This window comes from Myripristis murdjan, chromosome 12, assembly GCF_902150065.1.
Source record: "Myripristis murdjan chromosome 12, fMyrMur1.1, whole genome shotgun sequence".
Taxonomy (NCBI): Eukaryota; Metazoa; Chordata; class Actinopteri; order Holocentriformes; family Holocentridae; genus Myripristis; species Myripristis murdjan.
The window spans coordinates 27,967,079-27,990,824 of NC_043991.1; the positions used below are offsets into that span (position 1 = coordinate 27,967,079).

At 40.4% G+C, this 23,746-nt stretch overlaps 2 protein-coding genes and 1 long non-coding RNA gene across 5 annotated transcripts; all 3 read left to right on the forward strand.

Annotated features, from left to right (window-relative positions):
• The first annotated feature begins 466 nt into the window (after window positions 1-466).
• Window positions 467-15,375, forward strand: ppp1r26 (protein phosphatase 1, regulatory subunit 26). Of its 2 annotated transcripts, none has more exons than XM_030066045.1 (5): window positions 467-636; window positions 8,267-11,630; window positions 14,336-14,450; window positions 14,670-14,752; window positions 14,849-15,375. In XM_030066045.1, exons 2-5 carry the CDS (start codon window positions 8,338-8,340, stop codon window positions 14,886-14,888), a joined length of 3,531 nt encoding a protein of 1,176 aa, XP_029921905.1. In that variant the 5' UTR covers window positions 467-636; window positions 8,267-8,337; the 3' UTR covers window positions 14,889-15,375. The 2 variants fall into 2 exon arrangements, with proteins under 2 accessions (XP_029921905.1, XP_029921906.1); XM_030066046.1 differs by having other exon boundaries at window positions 8,369-11,630.
• Window positions 15,376-15,467: 92 nt separating this feature from the next.
• Window positions 15,468-17,937, forward strand: mrps2 (mitochondrial ribosomal protein S2). 2 transcript variants are annotated; one of them, XM_030066050.1, is made up of 4 exons: window positions 15,468-15,608; window positions 15,827-15,946; window positions 16,053-16,173; window positions 17,115-17,937. In XM_030066050.1, exons 1-4 carry the CDS (start codon window positions 15,584-15,586, stop codon window positions 17,659-17,661), a joined length of 813 nt encoding a protein of 270 aa, XP_029921910.1. In that variant the 5' UTR covers window positions 15,468-15,583; the 3' UTR covers window positions 17,662-17,937. The 2 variants fall into 2 exon arrangements, with proteins under 2 accessions (XP_029921910.1, XP_029921909.1); XM_030066049.1 differs by having other exon boundaries at window positions 15,551-15,608; window positions 15,812-15,946.
• A 586-nt stretch (window positions 17,938-18,523) lies between these two features.
• On the forward strand, window positions 18,524-22,348 carry LOC115369438 (uncharacterized). Its single transcript, XR_003929164.1, has 4 exons — window positions 18,524-19,202; window positions 20,876-21,391; window positions 21,497-21,580; window positions 22,152-22,348. It is a non-coding gene; the product is annotated as an uncharacterized LOC115369438 (long non-coding RNA).
• The last annotated feature ends 1,398 nt before the right edge of the window (window positions 22,349-23,746 follow it).

The window sequence follows — 23,746 nt, forward strand, 5'->3', positions numbered from 1 at the left end:
CTTTTCCATAGGTAAACATAAGTTTAATACAATTTTGTATTACACTATGGCCATGTATCATAGTGAGAGTAGTATGCAGGTTCATTAAAACCGAACACAACAGCTGATTTGTTTACTTATTTATTTATTTATTAGTGTTTTACAAATCTAATCCAGACTGGGGGTAATTATCCGATCCAAGGTACAAAAAGTCGTTTTAAGTAGCACAGGCACAGATACGTCCATACAGGCATTATATCTCTTCTTGTCAAGCATAGGCTATATACCACTGTAAAGTGTCACAAAAATGAACATTTTCTTTGCAATGCAAGACTTACAGCACGGGCAAATATCAAGCAACACCAGATTTTACTCAGCTTTTTGTCTGCGTTTGAAATATAATTTATTTGGGTGCAAAACGAATGTGGTGCCATATTTGAAGAGGTCTGTGGCTGGCTGGCTGGACCCACGGCATAAGGAAGCTTGCCCGCCCGCCCGCCAGCCAGTCAGTAGTAGGGGGACTCGACGCCGAGAGCTTCAGGCGGTGTGTACCTAGTGCGGGACACCGAAATGTCTCCATGAAGACCTGCTAACATCTTAAACCGACGAAATTACCAACTGTCTCTTGTCTTGGTGATCGTTTAGCGACATATTCAGGTGAGTTTAACTCGTCCGTCGTATTGTGCTTCTCTCTGAAAAGAGCCGAGGGTAGGAGCGGGTGCTGTGGCTCAATACAAAGGCTTTCCTCGCCGGAGAAAATGCCGGGTCTGCAGCAGCCGGAAGGGCCGCCTGTGCCTTTCAAGTCACCGACTACGCTCGGTTATCCCACCAATGTTTCACGCATGTCGTCAAATTCTTCTGGGAATTGCACTTTACCGTGTTAGATACAACATTCATAAACACTGGTCACGTTTTGGCTGTGCTATCGACCGAGTGCTGTGGGTTTTGCCAACCACGGCCGGTACCAAGAAACATGGTTGCTCTGCGGAGTCTCCTAGCGCTACATGCCGGGCAGCGATGCAGTTCACGCCGCTAGAGGGGCGCAGGGACAGTCGGGGTAGCGCTGCTGCAATCGGGAGACGGTCGCGGAGTGAAAACACACGGCACAACGCGATCGATTATGTAATGCAGAAAATACTGCCTACGAATATATATGGGATGAAACTTTCGCACACATAAAATGTCAAACAAAGTTGGCACAACGGCGTAGTTTTCATGTGATTTTCTGTATTTTTCTGCAACTCTTGTTTCCTGATGACCCACCCTTGGACATTTTGTTGCGTTCAAGGAATCAAGGTAATAAGTGTTTTTTAAATAGCAGTTTCAGTCAGTAGAGGCTACGATCGTTGTTTGGTATTTTGTTAAAAGGTAAGAAGTGGATGTAGAGTATTGTCTTCTAGCCTATTGGTGTCTGCGTTGGCTGTAGTTTGCTCGCCTGTTCTCCTTCAGGCTGCTTACGGATCAGCAGGAAGGGTTCACATTTTAGGTATTGTGGCCGAGGTTACTTACAATCAATGAACAATAGGGGCTCGGTGCAGTGTCCGGTGGCACCTCGTCAGGAAGGAGGGCTGTTGATGTTGTTTGCTGTTGCAAGGATCCTACATTGCATTTACAGGACAGCCTCTCCATGCACTGAGTCACCCTAGGTTCAAATACAGTGCTACATTATTGCCAAGTATTTGGTCCTCCCAACTTGATACCAGCAGTTCCCATAGAGGTGCCCTGGTTAAGCACCTCAGAGCCAATTAAAATATTCCAGGGCATCTCCAGGAAGATTAACACTTTATATTTCTCTTTTATTTCACTTTTATCTGTATTTTGGCATGGTGACTATTTTTGGCCACAGCTGTCACTCATTCTTTAAAAATGTTATTGTACTCATACTAATACTGAGCACTACTTTTAACATTTAGACATAATATTATAGTACAGAGTACAGAGAGATTTGTCATGTATTGTAACAGGCATAGTGGTCTAAAACTCAATTTACATTTAATTGCTCTAGTAAGGTCATAAATTATATTAAAAGCTTAACTGATGGCTCCAGTAAAATTATTATTTTCTTTATTATTATTATTATTACATTTGATATCCATAAAGATTCTAAACACACGCTGAAGATAATACTGTTTCTAATGTAGCTGCTTTACCATAACCTGTTGGAAATCGTGTGGAACGTTCACATTTTTGCACAAAACAGATTTTGCAGATGTCTTTCCCATTGCATTGAATGGAGTTATTTATTTATTTATTTATTTTGTGTGTGTGTGCTGGCAAATGTCCTGTGCTGATGCAGGCAGCATACGGTGGCAGAAGTTCAAATTTGTTGCACTTTCAACCAACCATGTGCCAGCCTTTCAGAGCACAGCTAATGACAGGACTGCACAGGTGATTGAAAGCTGCCAGCACAGCATGGAGGAAAACTGATTGTGTGTGTCACAAAATTCACTGAGCTTTCCAACTATTCCATGAATTCCATACGGAGACCACAGTAACCAGTATTTGCTAGGCTTTGGTTGGTGAAACATGGAGTTGTCCTACAAATAAAAACAATGTGGGCCAAAATGTCCTGTGGAAAATACAGTAAATGCACCAGTAAGTAGCCTCAATTAAATGATACTACATGACCTATAAAATGTTTTGCTGACTGGAGTTTACATACAACTAATGGTTCAGGTTGGGCCTTTTTCTTGGCTTGTGCAGTGGGTCAGTGGATTACAGAGTAGCCTTGCAGACAGCTGATAGAATATCTACACAGTGTTGGGCAAGTTACTCTCAAATTGTAATATGTTACATAATACTAGTTACTTTCATTTGAAAGTATGAAGGCTTCTTTACAATACTGCTGTATGTAGAGTAATGCCTCACACATTACACTACTTTTGCTTTATAAAATGGAAGACTGTAGTGTTGTCTCATAGTGGGTAATCAGAGTACATGCAGAAGCTCAAGTTCACAGCAGTTCATTAGAAATCATGTGGTGGTTTGTGATAATAACGCTATCTCTACCATTCACCTAATAAATAAATAAATAAATATTTATTTTTAGTTCAAGACTTCTGGTAAGGCACTTTCAGTCACTTTCAGTCGCTAGCTAACTCACTTTTTCAAGCAGCAACTAGTTAGCGACACAAATGCAAGTGCGACAAAAAAAAGGCCAATTTTTTTTTTTTTTTTTTAATTTTGACAAACTGTTTACTTCAGCATTCCAAATTGAAGTGGATAGCCTTGGCATGACCAGAGGCCTGTATCACTAAGCAAGCTCGGTTTTCCCTGGATTTCTCAGAGCTATCTGGCTACACTAATTGAGAGCATGGTGATCAGGGATAACCGGTATCACGACGCTGGTTATCAACTCGATCCAGGTTTACCTCATCAAGAGCCGTGAACGCGCACGTAAAAGGGGCGGGTTCCGAGGCAGCAGACCAATCACAAACATGAGCGACAAGAAAAAACGCACAGCGTATTTCACGGCGGAGGAGCAGTGTATCATAATGGAAAAGTATGAGGAGGAACTGTGTTAGAACTTAGCAGGAAGAAAAGGCAAATATAAAGGCCTACTCGCCCTCTTGAGTGAAGGGTACATATGATCCTTTTTCACATTTGCATCAGCAAGCAGTCAATCAGGCCCATTCTCTCATCCAGGAATAATTTGCCTCCCAAAAACATTTAGAGCTAATTAATTGTGCCATTTTAAATGTCCCTAAAATGTTGTGAAACGCCTCTAAAAATACTTTTAATTATCAAATTTCCTTTAATGATCTCCCATTTCTGTGTTCCTCTCCTACAGAGTGTCAGCTCTGTATAGCAGGCAGCTGTTAGCCAGGTTGAAGTGCTGCTTCACATCAGTATTACAGCCTCTCTCTCATACAGAGAGTCGTTGGCAAAATCTAACAGATTCGATCGGTCTAGGAAAATACTTGCACGCCATAATGCTCTCCTCACTATTTGGGCTCCTTCTTCAATGGGATTCTCAGTGATTGGGCAGGCCATGTTTTCGCAAACAGCTGATTGGCCAGGCGGCTGTGCTTTATGTAGGATTCAATCCTGTCCTGAAAGCTAGCCTGCCCTGGAGCAGGCTAGCTTTCAGGACAGGTTTAGGATAGGTTTCCTATCCCGATGAGAGGTGAACCAGCTTTGTGATACAGAAAATCCGGAGTTGAGCCTGACATTATCTCGCTAAAGCCTCAATCCCACTTCGTGATACAGGCCTCTGGTCTCAGTGGCGATGTTTGCATCCCTTGTGATTGGTTTTGACAGGAATTTTGTAATAGACCAGTTCATCGGGCCAATATCTGTCATTTTGAGATAATCGGCTCCAATTTCTGCACTTACGAGGCTGTGTTAGCCCTTACATGCTGATAAATGCTGTTTTTAAAATTTTATTTCTTTTTCATTCCTTAGTTTTTTTTTTCCACTAAGTTTAGTTTTTGACTACCCGTGGACCTTTTTATTTAGTTGAGTTTTTTTTTATTTGAAATAAGTGCATTGCAGAGCTACTTAACCAAACAGACAAAGTAGACGTTAACATCAGTGTTAAATAAATATTTTGTATCTCACTTATTATTATTATTAAAATGTATTTTATCAGATGCAACAAAAAACAACCAATGATATTGGCAGTATATCTTGGCCATCAGCCACCCTGCTGTCTAAATACTGGCATCAGCCACTGAAAAACCCATATTGGTGGACCACCACTACTGTTAACAGAGGCTGCATATCTTGAGCAGAAGACTGCCTTGATCTCGGGGTTCAAACATCTTCATCTTCACGGCAGATCCAGACAAACCAAACTTATTGCGACCTCCTTGACTGTCGCCATGTTTGTTGTTGTGAGAAACTTTTGACTCTCAGGTGCCCTCTAGTGGATTTATCGCTTACAGTCCATGCCAAGAGAAAGCACACATGAAAGTATAATAGCATAAATGGGCCTTTAGTGTGAACCCTCTCCAGATGTTTCTTCAAGTTGCTTGTGCTCTTTCTCACTGTAAAGAGTTTGCTCGGCTTCGCTAGGCATAGCTTGCACTTGACTATTATATTTTGGTCCTTTGATAAACTGAAAGGAATGAGAGGACAGCCATTTCGAAAACAAAGTCTGACCCTGCAGCCATCTTGGCCAATCAAATTTTGGCAACCGGAAATTCTTATTGAGGTATTTTTTCTTATGGTGCTCTGGTGGAAGTGGCACAGTGTGGATGAATTCTTAAAAAAAAAAAAACTTTTCTGCTCTGGGTGAGAGGTCAGTCAGTGCAGGGATAACTTGGCTCTCTGGCATGTAATCTTCATGCAAATTTTTTTCTTTTTTGTCTTTATGACCATATACAATATCATCATGTCAGGATGACTAGCAGTAGCCAAGTAACACATAAACGACCATAGTAATTTAGTCAGTATCTGGTATTGTTGTCAGAATAAAACAATTCACACATTGTATTTGAGATACATACATCTGTTAATCTATGAAATAAATATCTGGAATACCTCTCACTATTGTGATGATACTGTAGGGATGTCTGTTGGGGATGTCTGGTGCAATCATGAGATATGCACACAAGTTTTTTTATGAACAATCATAAACAATCAAATATGGTTTTGATAACTAAGCATGTAGAGGCAAACAATGAAACAGCTATAACAGTGTAAAAAGTATAGAAAGTTGCATCCCTTAACTGTAATGCAACCTTTAAAACCAGGAAAAGTCTTTTGCTGCATCACAGTATTACAATATCCATAATCCAGATGATATCTAATTACATGTTGTTATGTTGCATAATGATACAGATATATTAGACACTGGTCAGCACTCTGTGTATTTTCCAGCATTTGTGTCTTTTTCCAATAACATGTCTTTGAGATACTGAAAGTTAACACATTCTATCCAAAGTCCTCTCAATTATTTGTAAAGACATGACGAAAACAATGACATTTCAGCCCCACTGGCCTTCATGAAAACCACCAATATTCTAGTTTTTCTATTTTTTTTTTCTGTGTTGCAAACACCCATCGAATGTGAGGCATGAGCGCATCAGTCAGTCTGTCACTCATCAGACACTTAAACCCTAACACCAAATGTCTCTCTCACCTCGCCGGCCCGCCCCGTCTCGCTAATGTTTGTAAGCTTTGAAACTCCACCGGCTAATCTAAGCATGACAACATTTTAGTTACAGCTAGATTAAGCTATAAAAGCAGTTTAGTGCAACAGGAGTGGAATTAAACAAGTTTTGGCAATGCTAACAAAACATTTGGCAAACAGACTACTGTGATATGATGCTGAGAGACATCTCAGCCTATTGGAGTGCAGCAATACAGTTGAATGGATGTCTTCTTTTTACAGTATATTATTAATGGTGTTGTCCTTACTATTCCAAGAGTGTAAAACTTCAGTTTCAACAGCAGTTAATGCAGTGCACCTCACCAGCTGTTGCAAGATTGTATAGAATCTGTATTTGTCATTTCAACCTGAGTGATTTCAGAACCTGTTAATAGTCTGGTTTGTGGAGCAATTTGAGAATTTATGATGTAAATCAATACCAACCCGTGCCAACTAGCCACATTAATGTTTTCAGGGACTGATTACCTCTTTCAATATTGTAGGGACTATTGGGACTATTTACACAGTGAGATTTTTGATAAGCAAGAAGAAGAAAATAACAGCTACAACAGTCTAATAAGTTAGACTGTTCTAATGCGAATGCTATCAACTCATGTAGACATGAGTGACATTTGCAGTATCTGCATTTCAAGTTTTGAGTATCTGCTCTTCCGCAGACTATCTGCTCTTGGGCAGATAGTCTGAGGAAGAGCTGATACTCAAAACATCACCCATAGTAAAGTAATTCTATCTGAGAAATGTGGTGTGTGAGTCTGTTTTTCACATGCCTAGACAGCTTTGTTTTTTGTTTTTTGTTTTGTTTGTTTTTTATCTGGCACCATATTCAGGATTTTTTCAGGATGTGTGTGTCATTGGTTTTGTTGTTGCTGGTTGGACAGTTTTTCAACCACACCTCCTGCAATACATGCACAAATATATTGGCAGTGTTTTTATGCCCGCTGAAACTCTACCTTTGAATACAGTTGTTCCAGTGAGCAAAGATAGCTCACACTAGATTAAAATGACTTTATAGCTGTGTCAAGAAATTTTTAAAGACTAGAATGAGGACAGTTACAAACAAAAGAAAAAAGAGGGCTATTTTATATGTATGATGTTAGAAAGAAAACATAGTTTAGTCTTTACTTTAGATATCTGACATCTTCTGTCGAGCAGGGATTCTGTTAACTGAGAATTTTCCATCATTTACTGAAGTATAAAAGCTTTCATGAATAATTCCAATGTGCCACCCAGTGGCAGGCTCCAATACAACAATGATTAACGTGAAACTAGGTATTCTACATCCTTTTCATGCTGGTGTTGGCTGGTGGTGGGCTAAGTCCACTAACAAAATGTTGTAAAATACGCTCTGCCTGTGCGGCCGTTCTAAGGTTTTCTCACTGCTTTGTGCGGTCATGTTTAAGCAATGCTCTCAACCATCATGAAAACGCATGCTGTTTAGCACCCAGCCGGGGACTCATGTGGTTACTCTTTCTCACCCAGGAGTGAGAGAGTACCTCCAGTTGGGGTGTTTGTTGCAGAGCTAACACTGTGGTTGGAGGTGAGCTCAGCTATATGTAGTTGGAGCTTCTCAGCCTCTTGCACCAACTCAGCCCCATCTCCAAGCTACTAGCTTATTTTCAAAACAGTAAAAAACAATAGCCGCGCAATAACCAAGTCTCAAGAGCTTGTAGACATCACAAACATTTAAACCCTGAAGCTGCTGTATTGGGAGGTGAGCTTTGTGGACAGAATTTGGCCTCATATGTAGCATATTTAGGCCTCGCACAGCTGGATTGCATAATTTTTGCAATATTTTTTCAGCAGCTTTTTGGGAACTCTAAGTTACTAGTAGGGTAATGAAAAGAGACAGATTATTTCAAATATAACTGTTTTGAATATATCGGCCACAAAAATTTTAGGTGCAGCCACAGAAACAAAATGGAAATTGTTGCAGAAAGAGCCCTAAAAGCAGCTTGTGTTCAATTCACACAAAAAGCTGTGGTTATGTATGTCATTCATGCATAGCACTGATTATTGGACTTGTTTATATCTCTTGTACTCATAAGTAGTAATCATACTAGCACTACTTGTATTATTAAATTATCACTGTTTTTTGGGCTAGCCTATTACTGAACACTTGCCTCATTAAGTGACTCTGAAATATGTCCCCCCCCCCCCCCTGTCTCTCTTCAGATTGAACGATGTGATTGTGATCGGAGGCAGCCGCACTCCAATGGTCCAGAACCTCACCGTAATTCACTAGAATGTACTTGATGAATGTATCTCCTGTTGCAGCGACACACACAGAATGGAGAACCTGTGGCCCAACCCGAGGCTATAGCCCTCTACTGTGCTTCAATGACTCTGACACTATGTTGTCCACCAGAGTCTCACCTATCCAGGATAAGGTCCAGATGATCATAGAGAGCCTGAGGAGCACCCAGTCCTCAGTCGACATGGGCGACGAGATGGAGGGAAATGTGTTATCAGGACAGGAGCTTCATCCCCAGGTCTGCAAAGTGGCAATGAATCCCTTTGTGGGGCACAAGTCCAAAACCAAAGGTCCTACTGAAAACCAACAAACAGATGTTTCCTCTCTGAGCAAATCTCAGAGCCATGATTCTGACAGTGATGATTCTGTGGACAGAGGGATTGAGGAGGCCATTCTGGAATACCTGAAGGAAAAGGATGACTATAAGCGCAAGGCAGAACCATCCTCAAATTTTCTCCACTCATCCAAAATCCCCAGGAAAAATCCACCTACCCCTGAGTTTTCCAAACAACATTCCGACAGCAATAAGGTGTTGACTGCCAGTACCCAGTTTCCAAAAAGTGTCAAGGTTGAAACCCCCACAGCAACAGCTAGTGTGCCCGCAAAAAAGTGTCTAAAAGACAAGCTCCCCTTCAAGGAGAATCCTGGTAAGAGAACAGATACAAATAAAAGTACTACAGTCAAAAGTATGTCATTGTCCAAAGAGCAGACAAAAATCTCCTCTAAGACAAACAGCTTTTTTCACAAAGTACAATGCCCAGTCACAGTCAAGGTCGAGGAAGAGTCGCTTGACTCCAGTAGTGATGATGGGATTGAGGAAGCCATTCAAAGATACCAGTTAGAGAAAAGGGAGACACAGAATAGAAGGGAAGCTCCAAAGACACACGTGGTGAAAGAGGAGTCTGACTCCACTAGTGATGATGGGATTGAGGAAGCTATTCGCTGCTACCAGCTTGAGCAGCTAAAAGAGAAAAGTGTCCTGAAACCGTTCTTGCATAAGCAGAAACCTCTAAACAAGTCATCAGTACACCCTGTAGGGAGTTCAAGCACAGAAAATGTAAAGAAACACAAATCCAAGAAAAAAAAGATTAGAACAGAGAAGGAAGTCAGATCGGTTCTACCTCTGCCTTCATCTGTTTGCATACCCAAGAATACGCTTACAAACAGCCCAAAAGGAAAAGGAAATGGACTGCTTTCATCTAGAGTGGAAACTTTTAGGGAACAACTCACCCCAGTTACTTCAAAGGTAAATACAACTGCAGAACTAATGTGTGCTGAGGCAATACTGGACATTTCAAAAGCTGTTATGCCTGGAGCATTCAATCCCAATGTCGGCCCTAGCAGCTGTATCCCCATTCAGTCCTCATCTCTCCCTTCTAACCATCCAGATGATGGAAGTGATGACAGTTCCATTGACAGTGAAGATGGGATTGAGCAAGAAATCAGGAAATTCCTTGAACAGAAGGCCCAAATGCACCAGCAGATACCCAGTTCTGCTACTGTCACTACAGAGACAGGTAGCATGAATGAGCTGGATAAAGTAAAAATTAAGCCACCTGTAACTCAGAAGAAACCACTGAAGTTGTCTTTGACACAGAGAAGAAAACTTAAAGATGAAGGCAACAGTATTTCCAGAGAGTCAGTGATGGGAGAGAAAATTGAAGATGTAACCATTAAATCTGTGCCTGAGCATGGAGGAGAATTAAGTCCATTGGTGTTTTTGCAGAGAAATCAAATGCAATCATTAACTGGATTACAAAAGACAGAGCAAAGTGGAGAAAAAAGCAGCTCCCTTGACAGTGATGAGGACCTAGACACAGCGATAAAAGACCTACTCAAAACAAAAAAGAAGATGAAGAAAAAAAGAGGCTTAAAACTAAAATCAAAGAAGTGCCCCAAGGATGCGGGACCTTTGCTAGGGAACACTTTACAAACAAAAATGATAAAACCTGATCCCACATCCAAGCATGGTGGTTTGAAAAGAGTTCACACGAGTAGGGATGACATGAGAGAGAGATCTAAATTGAGTAAGAAGAGCATCTCACAGCACAGACAAACTAATAAGAGGAAAGAACATGTTAAACACACAAGTGAAACAGACAAATTTAAAGGGACTGGGGGTCAAGACACCTCATCACTACACAATGCTCAGTCTGTTCAGATACAGGAAGATAGCAGTTCAGTAGACAGTGATGACAGCATTGAGCAAGAGATCAGAAAGTTCCTGGCCGAAAAGGCCAAGGTTTCCACTACAGAGAAAACTAAAGATGGAGATGTAGCAAAGAACGGTAATGTTGAGGTTTGTACCCCACTTCAAGGAAAAGATGCTAAATTGGAAAATCAGCTGGCTGAAATTCCAAGGAAATGCATTACTCCTGTCCCCGGCCAATCCATGCTGAGTAGTCCTGAAAGTAAATTATCTCAGGATAGAGAGCCATTTCCAACTCCACATATTTCTCTATCCAACAACTCCAGCTCCACCCATACTGTCTGTGCACAGTCGTGCATCTCCTCAGCTCCCCCTAACAGCTCCGGTCTTGTGGAGCCAGCAGATGGGGCTGGGGCTGCTAGAACTGAGAAGAAGAGACCTAATTTTGGGAGCTGTGAAGTCAAGCATGTCACCTCAGAGATGGTTAGAGCTCAGCCGCTTATAAGTTCCAGTATTAAGTGGCGTCAGAGCCTGGGACTCCCCACTACTGAAGCAAGGAGTCCGTGTCTCAGTCGAACCCCATTCCATATTGCCTCATCCAAAACCAGAGAGACTGCATCAGTAACTCCACCATATCTGAGGGGTGCCATCAACCCCAAACCACAGATACCAGTCAATACTTCGTCCTCTGCAAGGAGCAGCAGAACAATCATACCTTCCCCCTCCCCTGCAGAGACATCTGTAAATACCATGTCCCATTCCCCTTTTTCAAGTCTTTTGTCTGCTGCCAGGCAGCATCCAGGGGTGGCCTTCACACAGGGCCTTGCACCGGGAGGCTACAGGGCACAGTACTCTATAGCAGGGCAGACTGAGAGTATGGTGCACATGTCCAAGGACCAGAGTGTGTTTGTCGAACTGGAAGCAAATAGGACCAACCACGTCCAGGTCCGAAGCAGGGAGATGAATGAGGGAAAGGAGAGAAGGGACTTGCCAAGTGAGAAAAAAAGAGAAGGGGAAAGCATGAAGACAGATGATAAAGTAGAGCTAGAAAGAGCAGATGAAGACTTTATAGATGTGACAGATTGTCAGTCAGACAAAAGGAGAAATCCAGAGAAGAAGCAAGGGGTTTCCACATTGTAAGTATAGGAATTTTTCTTTGGTTTGTGTGGTTACATAGCATCATAAACCGAGTTTTGTATGAGTTTGTCACTTGATTATGCCCTGTGAATAAATATCTTGTAGGCTATGATCAAGGTCATTCATTTATAGGCTCTAAGGGAATGTTTGTTGATAAGAATACAAAAAGAGCATTTTTTTAATGTGTTTGTACATTTATACATCTATGTAACACATTGGCACCACAAAGCATAGCTTTTTTTATTTGTGCTCTGAGATTATTCCGTATCATTCAACCCCTGAAAAGCAATACAACTGTATTTTGATTAAAATAATAATAATAACAATAATAAAAAGGCAGACTGCATGAGTAGTACCATCACCCAAATGCAATATGCCTTCAAAGTTAGAAAATATGGAGAAAGAATGAAGGTGAAGTTGAATAGCTTAAGTCATGTATATAACCTTATACAGTTTACCTGGGATACAGAAAAAGAAGTTTGAAGTCTTTCTTACTAAGGTTAACGTAAATGTGTTACTATCCGTGCGCTTATAAGGATTATCTCAGTAAAGGTTGGGAGACATATCGTATCACATGCAATCGAATCCTTTTAAGCTCAGGTGCAACTTGAAAATGACAAGTAACATCTAGTGGAGAAGTACCCACATCTAGTGACATCTAGTGGAAAAGTAACCACAATACAGATGTTTCAGAGGGAGAAAAAAAATTAAATGCTAACAGAACCTCTCAAAATGAGAGTAATTAAGAAAGACTGAAGGTGAGGTTACACTGCTGAAATTATCTACATAACCTCATGCAGTTCACCTGGGAAAGAGAAAAAGTCAAAGCAGTCTTGTGTGCATAAGTTTTCAAATCCTTTTTTTGCTAAATGTGTTGCCATCACTTCTCTCAAAATGGAGATCATTGTAAAGATGGAAAGACATAAAATGTACAGTTGAATCCATTTAAGTTTACGTGATGTTGAAAAATGACAAGCTGTATTTGGTATAGTGACATCTAGTGGAGAGGTGTCTACAGTGCAACGGGGGAAAACTAAAATGCTTATTTACGCTAAAATTTCATTTGCAAATAATAGTAGCACAAGTGTTTTTTCATCATGTATCAAGTGAATGGAATATCACAGCTCTATCACAGAATAGCTCAGCTCTGATGTCTCCTGGCTCTCCAGTGGTAGAGTTACCTTGCCACTCACATGAGCACCAAGGAGAATCGCTCCCTATTTTCAGTTGTAGCTCAGAAATAGTACACCTGTTTCTCCTCTACCCAAAACATAGGGCAGTTGTTTTCTGACCTGTGCCCTCCTTACTTTTGCTTGTTTGTACTGATGGTGATTTAAGAAATAAAATATCCTGTGGCTGCATTCATCTCAAAGTCACCTGCTATATGTCAGCTAAACTCTTCAACTGCAAATGCAAATAATTCATTTGTACTAGGAAGATCTAATGTGATTACATCTCCAGTAGGTGTCAATATGATAAATATTCTTTGTTTTAAGTTGCACCTGAAGTGGAATAAATTGGATGTTATATTTCATTAATTATGTGTTTTGCCTGGTGACCCAGTGGCACAGTGGTTTGCACTGTCAGCTGGCAGCAAGAAGGTCTTTGGTTCGAATTTTGGGCCTGGTCCTTACTGTGTGCAATCTGCATGTTCTCTCCATGTTTGCTTGGGCTTCCTCCCACAGTCCAAAGACATGCAAGTTAGGTGAATTGAAGACTAAATTGCCCATATTTATGAACATTTTGTGCATTTTTTTTTTCTGTGATGGACTGGGGATCTGTCGAGGGTGTTTCCATACCTCCACCCCTTTCTGACCCTGGAAAGGCATGACTGGGTATGGAAAGTGGATGGATGGATGGATTTGTTTTCTCACAATACCTATACATATAGGGTAGCTTTTATAACTTTTGCACAAAAAGAGAAGAAAGCCAGGGTTCTCTTTTAAAACAGATGCTACCCTTGATTTCACGAGAGCACCGTTTTACAGGCAAATAACTAAATAATCCGGTATTGGAACACCTAAAAAAAGAAAAAATAAATATCTGTTGCCCTTCAGCTCATGGAGATATTTTACTCCATCTTTCCACTAGCTTTTATTCTTTAGACACAGTGCCCTCCGTTAACTGTTTGTTTTTAATACACAGACGATAATTTTATGCCTAGTTTTTGACAAAAGCCACTAAAGCAGTCTCGGGCTTGTTACCTCTGTGACTAATGTGTTGTTCCAGAGTCCACCGAATCCACATAGCTACTCCTCTCTGTCTTACTAGACTTGACATTTAGTGTGTCTGTTTCTTTGTTTGTCACATAAATGTTTTCTTGAATTTCCTATGTGAAAAAGTTATTTATTTTTGTTTATGGGAAAAAAAGAGACTTACTGAACATGCTGTGCATTGCCAGTTTTTGTAAATATTTTGCAAGAAGTGTTTTTTCCCCTTTTACCCTTTCAGATAAAAAAAAACTTGCTGTATCTTTTAAGTGCAACTGTGTAATAAAGAGTGGATTCCAAGTAACAATGGTTCTTAATTATTATTGGTTATCACTTATTAACTACTTATAGCCCTCCTCAAGGCTGATGAAAAGTGTGCTATTTTGTCATTTATGGACTAATTAATTAGTGCTGATTTTATAATTTGGAGTAAGTTATCAGTAAGTAATTTCTTCTGAGTGGTCTGATGTATCTGCTGATCTCACTTGCTTCAGGTTTCTGTCAAGTGCCATAGACCCTGGCATCACTGTTAGCCCTTGCATAGCTCTCAACACAGAGGAGAGGAACAGGAGGTTCAACCGGAGATACCTGGCTCTAAACTGCAAGAAGGTACAAATACATAGTAACAAGGCTCTCACTGGTGGCTTTCTCCTCAGCACTGGCAGTCCTTCACACTGAGGCATAAATAGGAGGACAGCTAAAGCATTTGCTTTAGTCATCATGCCCATATCATGTTCAAATCAATGAAACGGTGGCAGTGCTTTGCTAATACATAGTAAAGGGGTACTATCCAGAGTGTGAAAAATGTCTATTACATTATGCTTTCAGGAAATAGCTTTTTTCACTGGAGCTCGTGTGCAGAACACTGTGGAACATGTCAAAAGAAAGCTCCAGTTTGTTCAAGTGTTGAGGTACGTGGCTGTGTGCCTGTGTGATTTGGTCTCAGGATTTAATGATGAGCACCAAATAAAAGCATCTTCACCTCGAACAAGTTTTGTCTCTTTCAGGAGGAATGATACAGCCAGCCGGCCAGCACAGTTTAACTAAAGAACTATGGGAAGGCAGAGCACATATTGATGTTCATCATTAGGCCTGTTGTGTTGAGGAAGAATTGTTTTATAATTAATTGCTCACCGTTTGGATTTGATGTTGCAGAATGTGGTAGTCTTTTTAAGGCTCCGCAGGGCTGTTAAGTATTTTCCCAGTTATACATAGTAGCACACAGAGCTCATTCCCTCTCTGTGTGCTTTGTTTTTTTTCCTCGTTGATTTTTTTCTCTATTCATGGATCTGTCCCAGAGTTAATCCCTGAATTACATCGTTCCTGACTTTAATCTTGAACGTTTATGTGTTTAAAAATATGGAGACTGTACCAGACCCAGGGCAAGCATGACTTGTGTTACACTAAACGGTGGTCACTTTTTGTCAGGGTACGTGTGTTCTTGTTCGACACTGCACGTGAACATTGTTACATATTTCCTTTTTCGGACGCGATATTTGTAACATTGTTGCTCGGTTTCTGTTGTGTAACCGGTCGTGGTCCGCTTTACTCTTGAATAAAGTTCTGCTTTTCTCCTCTTAAATGAAGTTGTTTACATGGAGAGTTACTGAATCTCTCCTCCTCATGGGAATTGTAGTCCGTTTAAAAGTGTCACGACGCGGATAGCGCTTTACGGCATCACATGGACTACAGACAGCTACGTTGACCTTCTGTGGGAGGGAGCCTTGCTCAGTTAAGTAAGCATGGCAGCCGGGGCACTAAAGAAAGGTATGTTTTTCTGTATATATATCTGTCAGACACATTCGCTTTTGCACATATTGTTTAGGAGAGAGGCAGTATCGATGCCATGTTTACCTGTTACAAAATATAATTCTACCTTGAACCGATAAAGAAGCTCAATGCTAGCTAATGTTAGCTAGCTAGCTACCTAGCATTATCTCACTGCTCTACTTCTTCGCACCAACATGCAGTGTTTTGTCTCCCAGGACTTTGGGGGCTACGCAACTCAAGGCTTATCACAGCCGGATACCCTTGTGTTGGACAGCTGTATGCCACCGCTGCATCCATCAAACCACCTCCAGCCCAGCCTGACAGTAATACAATAGGTAAGCTAACACCGGGGCGGACGGAGAAATGTGTAGCGTCCTCGCTTGCAGTTACAGTAAAGTTTAGCTCTATGGTTTTAAGCAACATTATTTCCTCTGTGTCCAGACAAAATGCTGAAGCAAGCCCTTGAGACGCCGGACTATTTCCGTCTGTCAGAGCTGTTCTCGTTGAAAGAGCTGTTCGACGCCAGGGTGCACCTCGGCCATAAAAAGGGCTGCAGACACAGGTGTGTGGGTTTCTTATCTTAAATGTGAATATGACGACCAGGCAGTTAGAGGCCAATAGCAGAACAGCTGTTGAGTAAATTACATGTCTTTTCTGTGATGCAAGCTTTTAAATCCAGGGAAATAAAACTTCTCTCGCGATATTTGGATATACACAGTTTTTGACACTATTCTCAGTGTTGCTGATGCAGATACACTTCATGCAGATTTAGCTGTAGCGCAAATTAAAACTCCAGCTACCATAATTTAAGAAGAAATATGCTTGCAATCCACTTGGTCTTGCCTCAGTACGGCCAAAAATGTTTTATTATTCACCTTTTCCTGCTGTTACTTATTGTTGGTATATTTCATTTTATGCATACAGTCCCCAGCCTCAACACAGTTAGAAGTAGGGAACAAACAGCTTGTTATTCACAGGGGTTAATACATGGTAATGCATAATTTAAGTAACCATTTTACCAGTGCACAGGATGTTATTTAATGTTCCCTTGTGCTATGATGCAAGGTTAGAATTCATACAGAAGCCCATTTCACTTGTCAAAAGACTGATACACTAGCCCACATATGATTGATGATATCAAATGAACATCTCCTGTCACAGATATTCAGTGGCACCTCCTGCAGGCTCAACAACAACCTCTGGAGTTCCACAACTAGTGTGTTAACACCAAACACAGCTGTAGATACTCAGATAACCATGCACTTGGCATGTAATTATTTCTCAATTCTCAACTTGTCATTATTTCTCAATTTCGTTACTGGTAAATAAACGTGGTATTGTTGACAACAAAAACTGAGATTACTGGACATTTGAGCTTGAAAGTGTTCTCAGCAATTAGAAAAATAAATTATAGCAGCAGTTAATTACAGTGAGACTTCAGAACAATGTATTACGGCTCATTCTTGACTCCTGTAGCTCCCTCACTAACTCCCTCTTTTACAGGCTTATGGAGCCATACCTGTTTGGCTGTCGTTTGGATCAAGATATCATTGACCTGGACCAGACCATGGAGCACCTTCAGGCTGCCCTGAACTTCACTGCTCATGTAGCGTACCGTGGTGGCATCATATTGTTTGTCAGCCGCCGACGCCAGTTTGGTCACCTGGTGGAGAGCACCGCACAGGACTGTGGGGAGTACGCCCATACTCGTTACTGGCAGGGCGGCCTCCTTACCAACGCCCCCGTCCAGTATGGCCCAGGTGTCCGCTTACCAGATCTCATCATCTTCCTCTCCACCCTCAACAATGTGTTTCAGCAGCATGTGGGAATCAGAGATGCAGCCAAGATGAACATCCCTACTGTGGGTGTGGTGGACTCCAACTGCAACCCCAGCCTGGTGACTTACCCCGTGCCTGGAAACGATGACACTCCGGCTGCCATGGAGCTCTACTGTCGATTATTCAAGATGACTATCAACCGCGCCAAGGACAAAAGGAGACAGTTGGAGCTACTTCACGGCCTGTCAGCAGGCTCTGCACCGAGCTCATGATATTAAGGACTCTTCAGAAAGATGCTTTCAGAAATTACATTCAAGACTGTCTGTTTCTCCCCATATTCTTGTCTTCCCTCTGAAACAAAATGAACCTGATGCTAGCACTGAGGTTGGAGACAGTGGTGTCAGTCTCTTTATTCTGTACATTACTACCTTGAAGGGAATCTGGCTTCATCCTGTTACATGAGATGTTGTTCTTCTTTAACATGTATGTTTTGCTACAAAATAAATGGGTTGAGCTGATAAAGAATACAGGAGACCCTTTGAGATATATCATGTTGCAGCGGCTGTGATGTGCTTCATTGTTATGAATATCCTTTCCACATGTCGGACTTTGACTATAGGATAAATTTTTTCTTTAACAACATTTAAGTTCTTTTTTCAGATTTCATTGTGATGTATTTTGATATTTTGTGGCTTCATATATTTTAGCACTGTTTCAGGTCTAAGATGTTTGGTGAAAATTTAAAAAACTAAGCCCTATGATTCAGCACTTCTCCTTCAGTTAGGCCTACAATCCAGCCATGACTCAACTAATTTCTTTTCTCTTTTAACCCTATAAAGCCTGAACTATGAAAGAATTGGCGGAAAATTCCAATTTTTTAAAATTTAACCCTTTATTTAGTCTTATAACAAAATGTAAAAAAAAAAAATTAAAAAAATATGTTATTACACAACCTTTCTGGTGTATGATATATGATATGTACTTTAAGTGCCAATGGTATGGTCCAGGGTGAACAGGGGAAGTGTTCAAAGGTATACAACAGTATTTTGGTCAAGTATTGATTAAACTGAAAACGGAAGGTGTGAATTGATAACATGTATCATATATGATACAAATGGCTTTATAGGGTTAAGCATCAACATAGCAGCCTCTGCCAAGATGTTTCCTGGTCAAATATCATGTGAATATACAAGAATGACATTTTATGAAATCACCCAACTATATACAAGAGCCATTGGCTGCTGTTTAATATTAGCATCTTAGATAATTCTTGCTCAATATGGCAGCTAAAAATGGCATGTAAAGGGGGATTTGGTCAGAGACAACAAGGGCAGAATAATGTGGAAGTATAAAGTCTGCATCATGCCAATAAAGCACCTGAGAAACTGTACTTGAAGAAGCTTACCGAAAATCTACTTTAGATAGAAATCTTTCAAGCCACATTAGTAAGTAGCTCATAAGATAATAAAACAATAATTAGTGACTGCAACACTTAATATGTGAAGGAAATGTACAGTTGATATACTGGTAGTATCATGCATTGCAGACACTACAACAGGCAATTAAACTTGACATTTAGGGCATCACAGGAGTCACTTAACCGTGATCACGTCTGACAAAGACACAAAGAAGCAAATGCTATGTTTGAACCATGCCACCCATACAGCGGAACGGAACGGCTGGCTGTCGTGACATGTTTAATGTATGTGGCTCGCTCACTGTAGCGCCCACATTGGTCCCTCTCGGTATCCGTAGGTTGTCCTACCACAGTTGCCCAAAGACAGTCTGACGGCGGACTGGATTTCTTAGCAATGTAAGTTGTAAACAAATTTTAGTGAGCCAGTTTGTGTCGCATTGCTTAAGATTATCATAGTTATACAACACATAAAGTAATTCTGCGTTTCATCTTCGCACATAATAAATGTAACGCAGTACTGTTTTATCGGAACTCCGAAAGCCACTTAATCTCCGGTTTGCCGTATAGTTGCAAGCTGTAATCCACCATCCGCAGTGGACTAATGTCTTCAACGCTTTCTTTGTAAATGTCTTTTGCCTGTGTTTTTACGAAGGCAGCTTGTCATGTGAGAGGCAACAGGCAGCTAGCTTAATATACGAGTTTATCCGAAGACACGGCTCATGTGGCGCCATAACTTTGTGAAGTGTCTCTGTGTCCTATGTCGTTTTTATTGAAGTGTTGAGCGACCAGTCAGACAGGGCTTGTTGTGAACCCAGCCTGCTGAACATGTATGTACAAATGAACTGCTCCAAATCCCGATCACAGTTAGTGGCCGCAATTACCTCGTTAATGCAATGCATTGGCTAAAGTGATCGGAGGAGCAGACTGTTGTTATTATAAGGTACCACCTCACATAAACTATCACTCCAAAGTTTGAATTAAATAATTAGGAAAACACAGCTGTTTTTCCTTCAAACCTGTCATATTTTCTGGTCATATAACCAATCTACGTTCACTGTAATGCCAAAAGCACGCAGGTCCTGAATGCGCATGTAATTTATTTCTGCAGGATTAAATCCATGCTGGAGTGGGTGTGTTTAGTGGCATATCAGTTCAACGCGATCACAGTATTTTCAGAATTTTAAAAAATATGATGTAGCCAGGGCCTAAAATCTAAAATACACATAATAGTCTACATGTGTCAAAAATAATTTCCCAAAATATTCATAAGGAATTTATAAATTTTGCAAAAGATTTTAATACATTTTTTTTTTTTTTTTTTTAAATCTCCCTCTCGCCACTCTGCAGCACCCCCAGCACCCCCACTTCCCGCGGCCAAAAAAAAAAAAAAAAAAAAACGCACACACAACTGGCACAGCTTTCATAATGGTTTGGCGTTGGTCATGGTTTGGCGTTGGTTATTCAACAGAAGGCCCATATTATAATACAGCCTGACCCCAGATACAATGTCCCTCATTTTCTTTGTTTCTTAGCAGGAAAAGATTTACAAATAAAGGTATTCTTGAAATGAAAAAAAAAAATCGTTTGATTTTTTTCCCCTGAATTTTCAGACAACCCTTCACCTGTCTGAAAATCTCCACAGTGAGAACCAAATTCTCTTTTTCAGTTTGAAAAGTGTTTGACAGTAGTGCGTTTTCTCAGCAGCCATTTTGACTGTAAATAGCAGGGCAAACACAGGTGTTGCCTGTGACATCAATGACAGAACAGAACCTTAATTAATATCAGTAGAAACACTTGTTACCAGCTGTCAAATCACTGGTTTGAAAAAGGCCTATTAAGGCCTATTATAATTTAAAATCTTAATTTATTGTAAAGCTTTATTTGGCATAGATTGAGGTAGGCATATGTCTGTAGAAAATAGGGTAAAAAATATATATATATTGCTGTTAAACGGACAGGCTGTAGCCAAATAACAGTCTTCTCAACAAATCTTGTCATATACTTAATTATTTGGTGAGCCATAAGTTTCAATTGCCCTAAACAGATTTTTCCCCATTTGTTTTTTCTAGATGGAAGCACTTTGGATTGCAGCTAAGTCGGAAAATCCGCCAGACTGCAGATGGACAGCTTTTATACTGACACTGACATTACTTATTTTAATGAATGGAAGTGATTTTTTTTCTGTCTCTGCTAGCTGCAGTGGCAGTAAGGTTAAAGTTGATTAATTGTGTTTAAGAGCCTTTGTAAGAACTTCCTAAAATTTCATCTCATGTCATTTCTTGAGATGTGTTGTAAAAGACATTTGTGAAGCCAGTTCCTAAGCATTCACACGGTTTTTACAAGATTCCCAGCTGAACTTATTTGCCACTGGTTAATAGTAGTATCTAAGAAGCCAACTCATTTAAGTCAAACCCAATCAAAACAGAACATGTTGCCGTGTTTAGGGCACCAAGTTTGACCTTTAAGCACTACATTAAACTGCCCTGCTTGAGAATGTTGTAGGTAAATTCTCTTTGTAGGTGTGGCCTGCAGCGCCGCCTTATGGATCCCTCATGTTAATGGACTAATGGAGACCACGACTTTTGGTGTGTAAAATTACAGTTCATGCAATGTTCCTTTATTACACTACAATTTTTGATGTGTAAGTTTTTTTAAATCTAGTTTTTGATATATTGTTCTTATGCATGCAGGTAGATCCACAATGAGGAGCTTGATGGGTTTGTCTTGACCTCAGTGCTGACCTCTGCAAGAGATGATGGCCATTTCAGGAAATGGTGACTGGTCTAATTTAACATTGACTTTGTGGGAAAATTCCCTGACAAGAGAAAATAAAATTTGGAAGGGGTCCTCTGGGTTAACATTGCCCCTTGAGACGTAACTCAGGCTGCAATGCCTCTGTTGTGCACAAAGTGGGCAAATAGTGACTGGCTCACGATGGCTCAAGTTCCCTTGTTTAGTGGGCTTTGGGTACGGAACCGGGCCAGACAGAATCAGAGATGATGCATAATTTGGTTATTTTGCATTGCTCACGTAACCATTTTTGCTTATCATTAACTTTTTAGAAGCCTGGTGTTCACTTGTGATGAATTAGACACATGTTCTTATAATGTTCTGGTAATGTAATGATAAGTTGAAGCTGGCAGACCCTATGTTCAGTTTTTCTCTCTGCTCTCACAACACTGTGTTGGTCCTGTGTCATCAGGTGAACGGCGCTGAAAGGGCTTTGTCAGCATTAAGACCCAACAAGATACTTCTTGATCGGATCTCTTTATTGAAAAGTACAACTGTTCATTTTAACGAAAAGTAATGTGTAAATATCTAAACTGTTTTTATTTGTCTTTGCAGACAGAGGATACCTAACCATCACTCACCCATGAAGTCATGACACAGTTTGTGTTTGAGACATCTTCATGTTTTCTTTGATAGAAGACATATTAAGACATTCATTGTCTTGAAACCGTAATAATAATCAGTGTATATGTCAGATCCCTGTTAGCCTTTCACAACTGACAATAATAAAAGCCATCTCCATAATGAAAGACCCCAGCCACTTTCTGCCTGACTCCTCCCTCGTGGTCCTCATGGTCTCCATTTATGGGTCCCAAGGTGCTCCATTAACAGATGCAGAAATACTTTTGTGTCCCAGGTGATTCTGATTTTCAACAAAATGGTTACATAACACTGACAACCTTTGGGCTACTAGAAGTCATTTACTGTTATTGAAAGTTTATTCAAAGCTTACCTTGTAGCTGAAAGTGCAGTTTCACCACACTTTTAAGCTGAAGCTCAGAGAAAGTAATCCAACGGGAGCCGGGGCTGAGTAAGATATCCCCCGCATTTCCAACATTACAAAAAAAAAAAAAAAAAAAAAAAAAAAAAACCTTTCTATAAGCGATCTTCTGAGAGTTTGGTTTAGGCCAGACAGTTAAATTGTAACGTTTCCCCTAATAGCTCAACCCAGCATTGCGACAAAGCGGGTAAAAGAGCCGCCGGTCCAGAGGAAAGTGTGTCAGTGTGACATTGTGTGTTGCTGATGCGTGAAAAATACTCGTTTGTATGAAAGAGCAGTATCGTGACATAGTATAAAGCGAGTGGCACAATCTGTGAAAAGAGGAAGGTCAGATGGTGGTTGGGCCAAACACACGGACTTCGCTGTGAGAGAACAGAGTTCAAATCCATGTCCAAGCAAAACCAGAGTTCCTTTTTAATGTGTTTTCTAACACTGCTGGCTAAAGTTTTCTAACTGACGTGTGTGTGTGTGTGTGTGTGTGTGTGTCTGTCTGTCTGTCTTTCTGTGTTTAACCACATATGAGTATGAGGGTGGAGCATTGGTTCAGTCATAGGAGTGATCAGTATGACTGGGGAAACAATAACAATAGAAATCAGAATGAGTAAGGCTGAAGATGACAACAATTTGATGGCTCAACCAATATACAATAAATAACTAATGGTGATGATAATAATATTTCAGTTGCTAAAAGAATAGACAATTTGCATGCACGTAATCATGTCTGTGCAGTTATGATAGTAATACCCTCTTATGATAACTCCTCATGTTATACAGGCAACACTTTGTCTAATCAATCAGATGTTTTCCTCACTATTACAGTCTGTATGGTAGTAAAAGATGTTTGAAATGAAAGTGGCATGCAATATGCAGTATGTTCCTAATTAGCAGGTGGTGAGCACTTGTTTTGGTAGCATTAAGGGTAAGATGCTTAAAGGTATTAAACGACACACACCACATTGCAATAGCATCATTTCCCATTATCCATTTTAGATTGGAACTTTACAGGGTTCAAACAAACTTAGGAAAGAAATGAAATGTGAGCCAGTTTTCAGTCTTAGGAACACACACAGGAAATGGACAATGTCATGTATATGTATATATATATATTTAAAATCTTTTCATCACCTCATAAGTCACCAAAAATCAGCAC